Genomic DNA, 18,881 nt, shown 5'->3' with positions numbered 1-18,881 from the left:
GGCCCTAAATTCAATCCCCAGTACCAAAAAAAAAAAAAAAAAAAAAAAAAATTATGTTTATTCATGGTGCTTTTTTGGTGAGTGGGATCAGGTACCAGGGATTGAACTCAGAGGCACTATACCACTGAGTCACATCCCCAGCCCTACTTTGTCTTTTATTTAGAGACAGGGTCTCACTGAGTTGTTGAGCACCTTGCCACTGCTGAGGCTGGTTTTGAACTCGAGATCCTCTTGCCTCAGCCTCCTGAGCTGCTGGGATTACAGGTGGTACACGGCTCGTGGTGCTTTTTAAAGACCTAACTTGACCTTGTCTTTCATGTGAGGTGAAACACAAAGAGGTTTGTAATAATATAACACAATTCCTACAGTGCAGAGGAAGAGCTGTAACTGAAACTCCAAACTTAGGATTTTTCTCCTTTTCCAGCAGAATTTTCCCAGGTCTCTTTATCTCCATCTTTAGGCTTTTAGAGCTGGAAGACTAGGGAAGAGTGATATGGTCACTTTCTTAGAGTCTAAAAAACTTGTTTCATTAGTCATTTTCAAAGTGACTTCTTGAACACCATCTCCAGATGCTGTTACGAGTCTTTGCTGCTATACATCTTAATTTTCTTGAATATGAGTGCTTTTGTTCTAGTTCCAACTGTTTCTCTCACAATGTTCTGTAATAAAAAGTCTGCAAAATGTAAATAATCCTGAGTCCCAACCAAAAGCAATCACAACTAAATTGGAAACAGACTATGAATGCAGGAACACTATATTTATTAGGTCAATAATTTGTTTTTAGCAATACAAGTACAGAATATATCACAATGCTGGTTACAAACATACTTAGTATGATTTAATAATTACAAATAATGGTGGGCACTACAAGTCAGTGAGAATGATATGAAAGGTCATTCTGACACAATGAACTGTCTTCAAAAATCTATTAACCTTAGTTATTTCTATAGAAATTACTGTGGCACTAGTAGTGGGGACTTTCATGTAAAGAATGTTAGTGATTTGTTTTTAATTGTTCGTTAAGAGCTTTTTATTTTGAGGCTATTAAACTAAAATCCCCTGTTGCTTAATAAAGTATAAAAATAGTACTGACCTGGTAATATTTAATAAAATGTAGCATTCACTCACATCATAAAACTAAATTGAAAAGTTTTAGTTACCATAGCAACATATCGTTCCATAAAAGGAATATACAGAAATGAGTGATGTTACACAAATGGTACCTGCAATGGTTATTTAATGATCCAACACTTAACTGTGCACCACAAACCAAGTTTTCTAGATATCTATATATAGCATATATATATTTAATCTTAAATTTTACTTTTGAAAAACATGTGCACTTCAACAAACTCACTAAGGCCACTCATGCTATAGATACCTAGGATTGCAATTAAGAATAGTATTATTTAATAAGTCCTAAAGCACACTCCTTCAGATCAAAAGGGTAAAACCAGCTTTCCACCTAAAACATTCCTGAGATTTGTGGACAAAAGAATTACAAGTGTTCAAATTGGAATTTAATCCAAATATCATATTTAAAAAAAAATGTCTTGGTAACTTGAAGTCCTCCAAAGTCAAGAGGTGAAATATGCATTAATTTTTAAAGCAAAAATAAAATTCTTAAAAACAAAAATTCTTTAAAGTATTTTTCCAGTAGTAACTTTGCCATTCAGAAAAAGAAGTCTGAAAACAACAAGGCTACAAATCCTGGGGAAAACATAAAAATAAGTGCTAATTAACAATGCCTGCTCTTAGCAAATCATTTTTTTAAAGTTTGTAAAGTTTTGGCCAAAAGCTTTCAATCATGTTTTAGGCATGTTTACCGATCAGCTTTCCGTCTGCACTATAAAGAGAAGCCAAATGGCATTCTGATTATTTCTAAGATTGCAGCCATTGTACTTAAAAATGGGGGTTTTGCTGTGTTGCCCATGGTGGCCTGGAACTTGTAAGCTCAAGTGATCCTCCCACCCACCCCAGCCTCCCAAATAGCTGGGACTATAGGCATGCACCACTACATGTGGCTTTCTGTACTTAATTTTTGCAAGACTGTGAAATCCTACAGGTTATGAACAAAGGTCTCTTGTTAAATCCTTTGTTTTTGCAATGCAACAATATTTGGGCAGGGGTTACTACAAAGCAATAGAGAGTGCATTCTTAACTAAAGAACAGGTTTGATAGCAGTAAAGGTCTTTATTCTTTAGGCAAAGTCCATTTTAGGGACCCATAAATATTATGCTCTAAAAAACTGAATAGGCTCTATTAAACTGAAGTTGAAAGTGAGTGACCACCTGTATGGCATGTGTGTGAGAGCTCCCTGATGCCCTCAATTTGAATAGCACCAATCTTTTTGGGTAGAACTCAGGTAATGATGAGACCAAAGGCCCTTATTTAACATTACTTCATTAAGCTTCCAGAAAAATATTTAAGTTGGCCAAGGCTTCCTTACACTGGACCCCATTATATGTAAAAAAGTTTAGTTATTATGGGTATAATTTTCTTACTTTTAGTTTTATTTCTTAATGTCATAAATCATGGTGGCATTCATTTCTCAAATTTGCCCTCAACATCTTTACTAAAGGGATAAATCTTATACTTAAAAATTATTAGGATATTATTATTATTGATCAGAATCAGAATAATGCAATTATTAAGTCATATCACTAACAAAACAGCTAGAGTGTATGTTTTATAAACACTTATGGACTTAAAGAAAACTACATTAAATTATCGGTAAAAAGGCAAAACTGCCAATAATGACATGGGGTAGGGGATGACACTGGCTGCCAGCTGACATTATCACCCTGTGATCCAAGTCTTCTAAATATTGTGTCACTTTATCACTGAGTGTGAGCTAAGTTGAATTCAAACTGAGTTAGGGAAGATAAGGCTTTAAAGTCTTTTGCTTGATTTTATCTTAGGAAATGTTGTATGTGCACAAACCCCCCTGCCCCCCCAAAAAAAGAAAAAACAAAAAGAAAAAAAAGAAAAAACAAAACAAAAAAAGATAAAAAGATAAAAAAAAAGAAACTTCATGTGGAAACATAAGTTTCAAAATATTTATTGAAAAACAATGTACCACAACATTCCTATACCAGAAATATACCATAGGACTCTAATAACCAATAAAAGTATACGAAGCCTATCCTGAAAATATCTTTGGAGGTATTAAATATATAGATCCATGAGGATAGAGCTGAGTAACTTAAAATGTTAGTCCTTGGTCACACAGACTATTTAGTAATTAATAAAGGCTGAGTCTTGGCATAAGACTGCAATTAACTGGGAGGGGGACCAGACTCATAAACTGCAGGCATGCCAATTTATTCTTTCCAGAATTTAAAGAGAATAATTTGAGGGAAAAAAATCCAGATTTCTAAATCACAAAGTTATCATCTTAGGGATCTGGGCTTGCTTATCTCTTCAGGTATACCTCTGAATAATTTAAATGCACTGGCTCATAACTAACAAAAATTCAAATAGCGGTTTCAAACAAGGTTAAAGTTGGGAAGTTAAAAAAAATATTTAAAATTAAATCACCAATTAGTTTTTCTGTACTCTATGTGAATTCAGGTTTATTTCCCCTCTCACCCAACATGCATGTTAAGAGAAAAACCAAAATTCAATACACACTCACGCACAGACTACTCCAAGCATTAGCTTGGAATAACATCTCTAATGGCCAAGTCATGAACCCCTGAAAATAGGGGAGAAACCCAGATTCTTAACTGTAGAGGCACCAGATGGGCCACTATAATAAGAATTGAGGTAATAGCAAAAGACCTTTATTTCTTGGTTTGCTACATGTCATAACTTCTCAAATTTGAACATTACCTCAACATTAAATAACCCAACTGACTTAATTTAAAAAATAAGAACAAGAAGAACAAAAAGATGAAAAAGAAAATTAGAACCCAATAAATGGAAAGACAAATTGGTGAAATACAACTATCATTAGGGGATCTTTCCATTTGACTACTGGGTTTCAGATAAAATGATGCTGTTTTATATACCATAAAAATAAAGGAATTTCTTAGAAGACATATTTCTGGGCATTCATTTTCCATTATCCCCACAGATAACACAGTAACCTAAAATTTCCACCTGGACATGAGCTATTTCACGACTCTTAGCCAATATATTTGTTTATTGTGTTGATTATTAGAGTAAATTTTAAATAATGGTGGCAGTTGCAGCAGGCATTATAGACTTGCTTATGGCATTGCCATCTATGTACCTTGACTAAAGATGTGCCACTAAAATTGCCAAATTTCCCTAGTTCGGTATCTATTATATGAATGTAGTTTGTGCATTATCATTTTCCCTTATAGAGCTAAATGAAATCATTCTATTGATAAAAGTATATGCAGGGGCTAAAATAATAATCTAAAGCCTCTGGTCCAAATAACCACCTTTTCTATTAGGCTGGTCCTTTTTAGATCCTCCTGGTCCTGTTAGCAAACGCTGTTAGAGCATCTTGCACTGTTGTACCAAAAACAAACAAACAAAACAAAACAAAAAAAATGAGTTAAAACCGCTGGTCTATCATATTTTCTATTACTTACAGATCAACACTGGTCCAGTTCAGATGAATCTGACAGTCCTTCTCTTATAATATAGTTCTAGAGTGGTTGTATCCACTTCTCTGGGAAAGGTGGCCAAACCTAAAGTCAGGATGTCCCTCTTTTATTAGTACTTGTGTTAACTTTTCTATACTGCATATAAAGATTTTCCCCATAAAATTTCTTTACAGTACAGTATTGAATACCTCCACATGGAAGAATTTTATGTTAAAAAGTTGTTAAGATCATCCTTACATAATAAGAATGCAACTCTTTTAAACTCTTAAATAGTTTTATTTAGGGGTTCTTTTTTTTTTTTCCTTTCAGGCTTTCTGTAAAACGAATTATTTTTTAAAAAGAAAGAAAAAAAAAAAAAAGGGGGGGGTTTTCTGTTGTTTGTTCTACTAGGTTGAGAATGTGGGCCAGACTACTTATACATGCGATACATGCTGAATATAACTGAATATATGCTTATTCTACGGACACTCTGCAAGATAGGGATTACCCAAAATAGGGCTTTCAATGGACTGGACCAGTGTTTCAATGCAAATTCCAGCCCCCAAAAACAACATGGTTTTGATTTCACAGTATGAATTCCCTGGAATCTGGGAAAAGATAATTGGTTAACTGAGGTCCTCCCTCAGCAACTTGGTCCCTCAATATTCTGAGAAATCAGGAAGGACTGCACCACTTCTTCAGTGGACTGGGGGCTGGTGTTAACGTCTTCAAGAGCATCGGTCACTGAATACTGCCGATCTCGCAACCGGTTCCAGTTAGACAGAACATTGTGATATTCGAACACTTTCTCATAATTTCCAATGGAGTTGTAAAGTTTAATGAGACCTCGGTAATCATATTCTAGTCCACTGTAGCCTTCACCAAAAAGTTTCTTCCCTGAAAATAAAAATAAATAAGTAAAGGAAAATTCTAATAACAAAATGAAAGTCTTTCAACACAAACTAAGTTTAATTATTTAAATAGACTGGCTTGGTTTTATTCCCCTAAAAGGAATAGATACAATTCTTATATCACTGCCAGGCAAGTGGCACATCCCTGTAATCCTAGCTACTCAGGAGGCTGAGGCAGGAGGACTACAAGTTCAAGGTCACCCCAGCAACTCAAGTGAGACCCTGTCTCTATTTAAAAAACAGAAAGGTCTGGGGATATATTTCAGTCCTCGGTTTGCCCCCCATCCCGGACCCCCCAAAAAATTCAGTTTGGAACATTCTTCTATCACCCCTCGGAACCATTTCCACCCATGTGCTATCTGAATTTTGAAGGACTGAATTTCTAAAGAAATCTCAAAGAAGAATGGCAGCATTTCCAACAACAGAAAAACACACGTACATAAGGCTATGCACAACAACAGTGACTGTTCTGGCAAAATATAGAAACAAATGAAAATATTTAGAATAGTTCAATTGTGGTATGATCACTTAACTGGCATAATGTTAAGCTATAAGCCAAGGAGGAAAGTTTCAGCACTCAATGAGCTCATATGCAGGGATTTGTAGGGTATGCTAAGTTAAAGAAAAAAAAAGTCAAAAAATAGTATCTATGTAGTATGCTATATGTTTGTGTAGGAAAATAAGAAAGTACATATTTATCTTTTATCTACATAGCAGGAAGTTGGGAATGGATAGAAGAAATGAGGGAATATTACATGTCCCTGGACAAACCTTTCTGTATGGTTGTGATTTTAAGAACAGTAATATTTCACATATTCAAAAAATACTTAACAAAATACACAGGGAGGGGGCAAATGTAATACAAAAATAAATGAATCTAATTGTTTTTCAAATTAATAACATATCCATATTGAAGAGGGCAGTGATAACTCCATCTGCTTTTGAACATAGTATTCTGAAAATACACTACTTTCAGGTTAAAGACAAAGAAAACTGTAAACAATGATAGAACTCTAAGTAGCAGGTTTGTTTTTTACAGGTGTATGGGTTACCAATTCTGAAACTACATGCATTTGGGGACTAAGCAAGTAAGTCAATATATGATGGCTAATGAGGGACACATGTAAATATGAATACATGATTTATGACAAGGGGAAAAAGACAATCTTTTGAAGACATGGTCTTGGGTCTATTGTATGTCCATATGGAAAAAAATGAAAAAACAATTTTTTAAATTATTTTTTAAGTTTGCTGTCTCATACTATAACATAAAGGGCTTCTGTTCTTTAAAAGGCACCCTTAGAAAAACAAGCAATAAAATGAAGGAAGATATTGGCAATATATGTAACCAACAAAAAGGGTTTGTTATATCTACAGTAAATAAAGAAGTTCTATAAATTAGTAAGAAAATGACAAGACAATCAATATGGAAATAGGCAAGAGGTATAAAAGGCACTTCATAAGATCGCAGCCATGACATCTTATTTTGTAATACCTTGAATTGGAAACTATCCAAATCTTCCATAAGTTCATTAACAGTGGAATGGACAATGACACACTAATCCAATAAAATATTACGTTATATAACATGAAGTTAACAAGTGAGAGTGAAATGCCATAATAAATACAGATATATTTTACAATTAAGGTTCATTAAAAGAAGTCAGATATAAAAATATCATGTAACTCCATTTACATAAAGTTCAAAAAACAGGTGAAGGATCTGTTTTGTGACATTAAAGAGAATAGAAGGGAGGTGTGGGAGAGATGGGGCAGTAACTACACTAGTCAAAAGCAACTATTTTTACCTACACTTGACACTCTTATAATAAGAGTCACACCTCTTACTATTGCTTCAATATCAAACAAGCGCCATTAGCAAAGTATTCCAGATGATGTCCTGGTGGTATCTGGATATCCTCTGCAATTCAGTAATAGTATTTCCCTTTTACAACATATTAAAAGACATGGTGACCCACTGGTCTTTGAATCAAATGACTAAAGGAAATTTAAAGGTAACATACCAATTGCTATAGATCGCAAATAAAGTTTCTCAGCATTTTCATACTGATTCATGTCATAATTATACAAAGAAGCCAGATGTCCCACTGAAAGGGCTACTTCATAATCTTCTTGACCAAGAAGTTGCTCTTTAATCTGAATTGCTTTAATGTGCATTTCTTCAGCTTCCTGTAAAATAATTATGTTAATTAATATACTTTACTTATGTCAACAATTCTTACCCAATGAGCAAAATTCTTCTAAATGTCAAAGACAGTTTATGAAAAGTACCATAAAGTAATAAGATCAAAAAATACACCAAGCTATTCCAAGAGCTGCCAATGGAAAACATTCCTGGTTTTTGGAAACTGTGTACATAAGGTGATAACAGTGATTAGTTTCTAATGCCAAAAGTAAAATAGAAATAGAAAATTGTTAAGAAAAAATTAACAAGGCATTTAAAAATAAAATTTAGTTAATACATTCCTAGATTTAATAACACCTCCTTTAATAGGAGGTGTTAATTCATACAAACATACACTTTGTTTTGGGGAATTTTGATAGTTTTTATCAGGCAAAAAGAACATCTTTTTAAAAAAAATTCTTAGGTGTATATAGATACAGTATCTTTATTTATCTATTTTTATGTGATGCCAAGGCTCAAACCCAGTACCACACCAATGTGAGGCAAGTGCTCTGCCACTGAACCACAACCTCAGCTCAAAATTGAACATGTTAAACTCATTCTTTCCTTCCTGTAAGCTCAAAATGGACAATATTAATACATTATAAGCCATAATTCTAAAAGAGATTCAAAATCAAAAATTTTATTGCTACAATTAAGAATATTTAATTATTAATGAGTAATTATACAATTACCTCTTGGTATTAATACCTGTTATTTCTTGCATATCAATCATGTGTCAGGCATTCTGCTATGAGCTGGACATACTTAAGTTAGCAAAGGATTATGTTTGAAGTCTTTTTAAAAAATTTATTTATATATGACAGCGGAATGCATTATAATTCCTTTTACACATAGAGAGCACAATTTTTCATATCTCTAGTTGTATACAAAGTATATTCACACCAATTTGTCTTCATACATGTACTTTGGATAATAATGATCATCACATTCCATCATCATTTATAACCTCAAGCCCCTTCCCTTCCTCTTCAACCCTTCTGCCCTATCTAGAGTTCATCTATTCCTCCCATGCTCCCTCTCCCTATCTCACTATGAATCAGCCTCCTTATATCAAAGAAAACATTCGGCATTTGGTTATTTGGGATTGGCTAACTTCACTTAGCATTATCTTCTCTAACTCCATCCATTTATCTGCAATTACCATGTGTTTGAAGTTTTTCTGTAAAAATCATATCAGACTTTTTGATTTGACCTGTTTCTTTTCCATGGTCCCAATTCTCTAATTTTATTTTAACGATTATGTTGTTTTATACTCACTGTTTGCTAAATTACTTTGTGAAATTAAGTAGAAATATAATGAATCTATGCTACCTTATTTAAAATTACTGAACATTTATTATTTAAGGAGAGAAAAATATGAAATATGTTTCTACCTTAAATTTTCTCATTGACTGATAAAGTCTTCCAAGGTTACCATAGTGTTTTGCAGTCTGTACATTAAATTCCCCAAAAGCTTTTTTAGCTAGTTGAAGTGAAGACAGGTGCAAATCATGAGCTTCTTGAAGCAGCCTCTGTTCAGTTTCCTTATTATGACAGTCAATAGCAATCTCCTCTAAAATAAGTGCTGAATAGAAAGCAACAAATTAGTGTACTTCAAAATCATTTACTAAGCTAAAGGAACATCTAAATGAAAAAAAAATAATAGCAATATTTATTGACTATATTTATATGTAATTATAATTTAGAACTGGTCAGGATCATAGGATTCCACTTCAACTGTACATTTTTGCAGAAATCATTCTATTTTAGATAGTATATTCAATTCAAATTTAAGAAAAACAATGGTATAACTCAAATTATTTTGCAGTATCAGTTTCTACTTTAATGGACTGTTTTACTTTACTGATAAGTGAGTATGTGTGTGTATTTTTTTAAAATTGTAGATAGGCACAATACTTTTATTTTATTTATGCGGTGCTGAGGATGGAACTCAGTGCCTCATTATTCGAGTCAAGTGCTCTACCACTGAACCACAGCCCCAGCCCTTGGTAAGTATATTTTTAAGGTAAATGTCAGGAAGAGGCAAACTTTTTAATCTTATGAAACTGTATCAAGGAGTACCTAAGCACTTTTGAAATTTTTGAAAGCAGTCTTTATAAAACATGACCTTTAAGTAAACACAACTAGAAGAACCGGCTTCTTCCTAATTTACTTGACCACTAAGTCAGGCCAGAAGATATTTTATTTTCAAAGCTGCATTCAAAAATTTAAAATTCCATCTAAAATCTTGAAGAAAAATACACACACACACACACACACACACACACAAACATGTATCAATTTCATTTCTTGAAAAACTGTCTACACAAAGGTGGGTAAAAGATTTACCTCACTGTAGCAATATTGAACAACAAAATGTTAAAGATACAAAGCGTCAGTAACAGAGGTGAGGTTAAATACACTTCTAGAAAAAAGGGTAAACAGCAACATATATTCAAATGGAAAAACTTTCATAATGCATTAGGTGAAAAAAGCAGGTTATAAAACTAAAAGAAATACTTATTCACTTAATTATCTTATTTAAAGAAAAAAGCTGAAATAACATCCATCAAAATGTTGACAGAAATAGTGGGGTTTCAGGTAACTTTTCTTTTTTTTTTAACTTGCTTTTAGTTTTTGAAATTTTCATGTACTTGAGTAACTTAACTGTCAACCTCAAGGAAGAAAAAGTCCAGTTCCAGAAACAAGGTAAAATTTATCCAAAATGCATGAAATCACCCTATCGATGACCAACATGTTAGCAAAATAAATGCATTAAATCAAAAATCTTTGGTGGGCTGGGTGCAGGTGGTATATCCCTATAATCCCAGAAACTCAGGAGGTAGAGGCAGGAAGATCCCAAGTTCAAAGCTAGTCTCAGCAATTAGTAAGACCCTGTCTCAAAAAAAAAAAAAAAAAAAAAAGTAGTTCCTGAGGTAGAATTTGCCTACCATGTTCAATCCCCCAATCCCTAATACTTAAAAAATACCCTCCTCTATCCTCTATAAAGCTAAAGCTATAAACCCATAAACCCATCTTCAGTATTTTACTCATGACTATGTAATCATTGTGTAACTCATTATTCTCATAAGAAATGCTTGTATTAATTTCTTGCATGCAAGAAAGAAAGAAAGGAAGGAATAAAGAAAGGAGAGACAGGAAAAAGGCACCTTAATAATATTATATGAGAGAAGTGAACAATCTTTCACCAAGAACCACTGGAAACTGTGAAGTGGAGTTGACAGAATTGGTTATTTTAGAAATACGGAGATACAGTCTAATTCTACTACCTCTGAGAAAATAAACACCCCTATTTTATGCCACACATTATCATTCTAAAATTATCTGAGACTGGATTACAAAGGGTACCTTTCACCCTCTTTGAAGAAGCCAAAAGAAGATGATCTTCAGGTAGGATGTGGGTAATGATACCAATAGCTCTTTCTGCATGAAATCTGCAATACAGATAAATAATAGTCTGGCATTTCTTTTTAGTTACAAATGATTTAAGCATTTAAAAAAAATCATGCTATAATACTGATAGAAAGTACTTATAAAACTATGGTAAATAATCAATTTTTTGTTTGTTTCACATTTTCAATCTATTGTGGACTAAGCTTTTAACTCTCTTACCCCTCCATCCACACAGGCCTACTTGATTCCTAGCATAAAAAGCATAGTCTCACCCTTGCATGTGATTTATCCTCTCTCTGCAATGCTCTTCCCCTGAATATTCACACGGCTTACTCTCATTGAATAGGCCTTTCCAGAATAGACTATATAAATGTCCCTAAAAATAATCTACTATCATTCTCTAAACTCAGTCTTCTTTATTCTTTACAAAGTATTCTTATCTGATATGCTTGGTTACTTGTTTTATCACCAAATAAAAGGTAAGCTATTTGTCTATTTTATCTGCCAATTTTCTTTCTTTCTTTTTTTTTTTTAAATTAGAAGTTTATTAAAGGACAGCAGAAAAGACTTCTCCCGGAGGAAGAAGGGGATCCAAGAGGTGGAATCCTTATCTGCCAATTTTCAAACAACTCTAAGTCTCCTATCTCCATTTCTAGTAATTCTAAATTTTCTCAAACCTATCTTCAAATTCACTAATTATCTCTCTCTCGTAATTAAACCTGATGTTTAACCTGAGTTTTTTTTTTTTTTTAAATATTTATTTTTTAGGTGTAGATGGACACAATACAATGCCTTTATTTTTATGTGGTGCTAAGGATGGAACCTGGGTCCTGCCCATGCTGAGCCACAATCCTAGCCTTGTCTACTGAGTTTTAATGTCAATGATTATTTTCCATTTCTAGCTATTCATTTTATTTTTTATAATAGGTCTTTTCCTTATGAAGATTTAATTTACATAACAAGTTATTCACCTATTTAAATAAATGTGTAACTCAGTGATTTTTAAAATATATTCCATTATACAGCCATCACCATAATCAATTTTAGAAATATTTTCATCACGTCAAAAGAAACCCAGGTCCATTAGCAGTCACTCCCCATTTCCCTCCAACTCCCAGCCTAAGTAACATTGATTTACTTTCTGTCTTTATGAATTTGCCTATTCTGGACATTTCATATAAATGGAATTATACAAGATGTGATCCTTTTTTACAAGCTTCTGTCACTTAGCACAAAATTTTCAAGGGGTCAACTGTGCCATAGCATGTATCAGTTATTTTATTTTGAAATCTAAACTGAGTACTTGTAGTCCTAGTCTTCTGAAGGCTAAGGCAGAGTGGCTTAAGCCTGGGAGTCCCAAGCCAGCCTGGGCAACATAGCAAGACCCAACTTGGGGGAAAAAAGTAAACACAATATTTATTTTCCCTCCAAAATATTACTGATTTTTTTTTTAATATTAAGATTGGCAAACTTTTTTTTTTTTTTTTTTGGTACTGGGGATTGAACCCAGGGGTGTTTACCCATTGAGCCACATCCCTAGCCCAGGGTTGGCAAACTTTTAAGGGGCCAGATAGTAAATATTTTAGGTTGTGTTGGCCACACATTCTTTGTCCTAACTATCTAATTCTGTTGTTGTGGTATGAAAGCATTCACAGAAAACAGATGAATAAATGAATGAGTAGGGCTACATTCCAGTAAAATTTTATTTTGCCTGCAGGTCACAGTTTGCTAACCCGTTTTATATCTTTAATCATTAAAGAATACATACTTCATAATATTTTGACTCAAGTTCAAAGGGTTCCAATCATTATGTTTGTTGACCCTCACTTATAGAAAAATGTTTCCTTATGTATTTTGTAATTTTTGGTGGTGACTTCACTTTAGGTAGAGCTCTATCTATGACATACTTGTAAGTGTTTTGGGTTTTCTCCCAGAAGATATCCCAAGAGAACTAGCAGCCTCACAGTGCTCTTCAATGTTTTTCTCAGTCTGTAGGTTCCTGCATGCATAATCCCCAGGCTCCAAAGTGATATAATCTGTAGTTAATACATTCCTCTGTGGCACTCCTTTAGTTTACTGTGAGCCCAAGCTCAGATAATGTTTCCTTGTCATGTCTCTGCTGTGGGGTAATTTTTCCTTCCCATTTGTCCTTTTCTTGAGGTATACTTCTTTTTTGTTTTTTTAAGTATTTATTTTTTAGTTGTAGTTGTCAATACCTTTATTTTTTTTACATGGTGCTGAGGATTAAACCCGGGCCTCACACCTGCCAGGTGAGCGCTCTACCGCTGAGCCATAACCCCTATCCCTGAGGGTATACTCTTGATCCTGGCTTCATGTGAGGGTTTCATTTCTAACTCAACAGCCAGTTACAGAAATTTCTAAGCTTTCCTACCACCCCTAAATGGTTTACACCATAGTTTGTGCCTTTGAATTTTTAATGTCCATTATTGATTAAGGATTTATCCTCATTCTTGCAAGCTCAGTTACACATTTTAAGAGATGACTGTAATATTTTATTCAATATTTCTGTGTGCTTTAAGCAAGATGTTTTTAGGTTTTTAAAACGGTCTAATATTTAGCCACAGGCTGCTGTATTACTCAAAGAAAAATTATTTAAGAAAATAATCAAAAGATAAATCATTTTCTATATAAAAATGTCTCAATATTAAACTATAGAGTCTAAATAAATAGCTTATAAATTGGTATGATTTTAAAATAACTTAAGAAACATTTTAGGCATCTTCTTAATGCTCTGGGAGAGAAATTTAATCCATAAACGAAATTAAATACTATTGTATTGGGGAAAAAAAATAAAACAAACAAATAAAAAATGGTATTTACTAATTTACTGAGAAGGAATGTGGAACTTACAGTGCATTGTCAAATTTTCCAGAGCTATACTGGTGAACATAAGAAGAATAAGCCAAGTCTTCATGTGCAGTTGCTACATGGATATTTTTGCCACCAAACACTGACTGTCGAATATCAAGGGCTGCCTGAAAAAGTAATAAAAATATTTAATAATATTGTCAGCCTTTAGAAAATACCACCTATCTTAAATTAAACATTTTAATATTTTATATACCCAATCTCATAAATTTAATTTCTAAAACATTAGTTTTTAAGCCTTCTATGTAATAGTAAATTAATGAGTGCTCTATAAAAGGAAGGCAGGGCTCAAAGAGTTTATTTTGAAATAGTGATTTATATACCACAAACAAACACAAGTCGGCAAGTCAATTTAGGGTGAAAAGAAAAAAGAACCATCAACATACCTGATAAATTGCAACAGACTGACAGATATTATCTACATTGAGTAAGTAGAACCCATAATCTAGCAGTGTATCAGAATATTTTGGGTGTTTGGATCCAAAATGATCCCTATAAAAAGATGAAAAACTATTAGTATATAATGGAGAGTAACAATTCAAAATGACATTTGTAAAAGACTTAAAAACAACATACTACAGGGACACAGCCACATGAATGTTTATAGAAGCACAATTCACAATAGCTAAACTGTGGAACCAACACAGATGCCCTTCAGTGGATGAATGGATTAAAAAAATGTGACATATATACACAATGGAATTTTACTCAGCAATAAAAGAGAATAAAATCATGGCACTTGCAGGTAAATGGATGGTGCTGGAGAAGATAATGCTAAGTGAAGTTACCCAATCCCAAAAAAACAAATGCCGAATGTTTTCTCTGATATAAGGAGGCTGACTCATAGTGGGCTAGGGAGGAATTGATGAATTCTAGATAGGGCAGAGGGGTGGGAGGGAAAGGAAGGGGGCAGGGGATCAGCAATAATGGTGGAACGTGATAGACAACATCATCCAAAGTACATGTATGAATACACGAATTATTGTCAACATACTTTATATACAGCCAGAGAAATGAAAAATTGTGCAGTATACATGTAATAAAAATTATAATGTATTCTACTGTCTTTTTAAAAGAAAAAACCAATAAAAATAAATAAATAAAATGACATTTGAAATAACCACCACCTACCGTGCCAAATACACTGCATGTTTAATTAACTGTTCTGCCTTCTTAAATTCACGTTTTACTACACAAGCCTAAAGATGATAAAATGAAAAATTGTCACCTTTTAAACAGTTCATTAGTGTGCTAAAATAAATGTAGTTTATATATTTTAGTTATAGTAGTAAGAAAAAAAATCTTCAAACAGAAAGATTCTATTTATAATTTTTTTATTTCCAAGTTATTTATAAACTATTATACACAGATCTGCATATAACCTAAAAAAAACATAAAGTTTAAAATTTTTACAGCCTTTTTCACTGCAAAACCATGACAAAGTTTCCTAACAAAGCTGGTATAACTACCTTCCTTATTATTAAAATAAAATAGTAGGAGGAGGGCTTACTGTAGTATTTTCTAAGGTACTTAGAAAGGTACCTTAAAGTACTTATCCCAGTTCTGGAGTGGCTTACAATGATCTTTCATAGTTTTCCTGTAATATATTTTTTCCTAAGCCTACAGCACCTGGTATTCCAGGTGCTCTCCCATGCAAGTGCAACCTAGGCCCAACCCTCACCTTAAGATATCAGATGAGATGGGGAGTATTTAGGGTGGTATGCCTTAGACTCAACTAATAATTTTTAAATACACAGATTTTCAAGTTTTTCTATTATTTCTCAAAATATTTTCAACCATGAGGATTGTCAGTAGTTTTAAGACTCTAAATACCATTTGCATATAGGAATATAAATCTTACATATTTACTGTCTTTATGTTAACTGAATATTTGATGTTTTTACATAATTAAAAACATACTAAGATCCCTTTTATAATGCTGATGATAACCTGAATATTTATGCTGCCATTTACTTGCTCCAAAATAAGTGATTTAATATTTGCAAAAATATTGCAGTCTTCTAGGATCCACAATTTTGTAATATTTTTTTCCAATTGAATTTCCGTAAGCCAAACTGATAAAAATGGAATATTCAAATTTGAGAAACTTCTAGAAAGACTATATGCAAAAAAGTACATTAATGCTTTAAGGCTTCAGTGAACCAAAGCAGTAATTTTTACCCTCCCCCACCTTATGCATACTAGGAAAGTACTCTACCAATGAACTACATCCTCAGATTCTAATGCAATAATTTTTAAATGCTACTAAGTGGTGAAGAATTAATGCCTTTGTTTTCAGAATAAGAAGAAACTACAGAAAGATTAAAAAAATAAACAAAAAAAACTACCTACCAGGTCAAGTATAGCAAGGTGTCTTGCTATGAGAGTGCAATATTACAGTAAAACACTTAATACTAGGTTATCCTTAAGGAGAAAAGTGAATTTAGCCCATATAGTTTTGGCCTAAAGAATTCAGATTACTCCACAGGTTTAAGAAAACCAAGAACTCAAATCAGAATAACCCCAAAATACCATAATCTGTACTTCAGTGAACTGAAACAATTATTAAAATGAATTATATCACAAGTTTTCTCAAAAAAAGAAAAGTAATTAAAGTCCATGTAAGATAGTTTGGCTTAAATACCAGGTTTCTAAAACTTGGCACAGAAACTTAGAATTTAGATCTTGGTAGTATATACAGTATACAATAACTAAGATGTTAAATAGTAAGTTAACTAAAACAAATTTAAATCCTGATAAATCCTATAATTCATTCAATAATTTTAACATGATATTCACCTTAGATGCTTGTCTCAAAACATCAACCACAACTTTAACTGGTAAGCCTGCTGTAATCTCTTTCATTGCTTCAATGCACCATTTGTATGCCTAAAAAACAAAAAATTTTTAGAAGAAAACTGAACAATTTGATAATTCAATTGACAGTACTTAACAAAATGATTGCAGATTTTTCCAATAAGCTATCAAGTACATAAATAACACACCAAATATTTACACTTAAAAAGTTTTGTGAGTCTTCATTTTCTTGAAAGTATGAATGTTACATTATTTTTACTCTTAATTATGTACAGGTTTTCTGAATCAGACCTTGCAGATATATGACATATGTTCAAGAAATGAGAGGCATGTGCTCTTTTGCCCAGAAGTCTTTATACATATTTCCTCTGTCTTAGAATACATTGTCTCTTCCTCTAACTCTTTAACACATCTAACTTGTCTTTCAGGTTTCAGTCCTAGTCTAAGTTTCTTGTATTTTACTTCCCCTATCTTAACACTTATTATTTTATATCCTGATCAGCCACAGTGGCACACAGCAACCTTAGTAATTTAAAAAAGACCTGTCTCAAAATAAAGAGGGTTGGGGATATAATTCATGGTAGAGCTCCCATGGGTTCAATACCTAGTACCAGGGAAAAAAAATCTTAATTTCCTGTTTAGTTAAAATGCTTATGTTGTGCTAGCTATTGTTCATAAAGTGCCTGTACTTTATGTTACACATTCAATCGACAGAACAAGCAGTCCTTCTTGCTCTCTGCTCCAAGATTTTTAATATTCCAGATAGATGTCCTAAATAAACCATAATGGGTCTTGAAAAAAAAGTAAGCATACTGTTAAGTGCAGCTGTAGTCATCCCAAGTATAAACAAAACAACAAGCTTTTATTGTTACAAACCACTGTTATTTTGAGATTGATATTGACTCCAGACGGCCTACCCTATTGTGACTAATAAGAATTTGGTGATAATTCATCACACTATATCCTCAAGATCTGCACAGTTTCTTGAAGACAGCAATGAAAAGTTTATTTATAAAAGAATACACTGTCAAATTATCCAAGAAACAACAACGAACTTAAACATTCCTCATGAATGTGCTAAGAGCTGCAAAGATCAAGAGTAAGGCATCATTTAAACTACTAAACCCAAAGAAATAACTGTCAATTAAGTAGTAATGGCTTAAAAGGAAAGAAAATGGAAACTGGTAAATAAAAGTCACCTGAGTAAAGAATGGCACAATACAAACTATGTAAGACGTAGGGGTGGGGGATGGGGGGGTGAGGTGGGGGGACATGACTACAGTGTTCTGGAAAGCAGTATGAGGGAAAAAAGAAAAGAAAGGAAATGATGAAAGAGGAAGCAGAGATGGCTGAGTTCCTATGCAAACATATAAAAAGATGTTGGTGCATCTAAGAACTGTTGTTTTTTGTTTTTGTTTTTTAATTTTTAAATTTTTTTTTAGTTGTCATTTTATTTATTTATTTATATGTGGTGCCGAGAATCAAACCCAGTGCCTCACACATGCTAGGCAAGCGCTCTACCACTGAGCTACAACCCCAGCTCAGCATCTAAGACTTTTAAAGACAGGTATTACTTAATATCTATTGTTAACCTCACTCTCATTTTCCATGAAGTCAAGTATCTGCACAAAGATCTTCTGTGAATGGAGCTGTTTTCTTGTGTGTGAGAATTAGAAAAAGGGGCCAAGCCCTACATCTAAGTTGATAAACAACTATGCATCACTCATTGCACATAAGGGGCAATAAAACAATCCCCCCACAGAACAAATTTAGCAGACACAGGATTTCAACATCAAAAAATTACACATACACTTATTTCCCGAAAAACTATAGGCATGCTGATATGGATTTTAAATTTTTACATGTCAGTCTTAAGTATTCTTACATAAATATTAAAAAGGCACAAACATCCTTTTTCAACTATGAGAATCGAACCCAGTGCCTCACATATCACACATGCTAGGCAAGCCCTCTACCACTGAGCCACAACCCCACCCCTGTCAAATGAATTTTACACACACGCACACACACAAATACACGGGGCTGGGATTGTGTGGCTCAGTGGTAGACAGCCTGCCTAGCATGTATGAGGCACTGGGTTCA

General features: G+C 33.3%; 1 protein-coding gene across 2 annotated transcripts in view; it reads right to left on the bottom strand.

The window, feature by feature from the left end:
• Nucleotides 1-738: 738 nt before the first annotated feature.
• Appbp2 (amyloid beta precursor protein binding protein 2) overlaps nt 739-18,881 on the bottom strand; it is a 54,227-nt gene continuing 36,084 nt past the window's right edge. For both annotated transcript variants that reach the window (XM_076869647.1, XM_076869648.1), the window contains exons 6-13: nt 16,761-16,850; nt 15,093-15,160; nt 14,348-14,453; nt 13,944-14,068; nt 11,028-11,113; nt 9,053-9,243; nt 7,495-7,660; nt 739-5,456 (exon numbers count right to left, since the gene is read on the bottom strand). In XM_076869647.1, the coding sequence (XP_076725762.1) occupies nt 5,203-5,456; nt 7,495-7,660; nt 9,053-9,243; nt 11,028-11,113; nt 13,944-14,068; nt 14,348-14,453; nt 15,093-15,160; nt 16,761-16,850 (1,086 nt within the window). In that variant the 3' untranslated portion in view covers nt 739-5,202. The remainder of the gene's footprint in view (nt 5,457-7,494; nt 7,661-9,052; nt 9,244-11,027; nt 11,114-13,943; nt 14,069-14,347; nt 14,454-15,092; nt 15,161-16,760; nt 16,851-18,881) is intronic.

This window comes from Callospermophilus lateralis, chromosome 11, assembly GCF_048772815.1.
Source record: "Callospermophilus lateralis isolate mCalLat2 chromosome 11, mCalLat2.hap1, whole genome shotgun sequence".
In the NCBI taxonomy this organism is placed as follows: Eukaryota; Metazoa; Chordata; class Mammalia; order Rodentia; family Sciuridae; genus Callospermophilus; species Callospermophilus lateralis.
The sequence above is the reverse complement of the archived record's forward strand: the minus strand, read 5'-3'. Positions and strand labels throughout refer to the sequence as shown.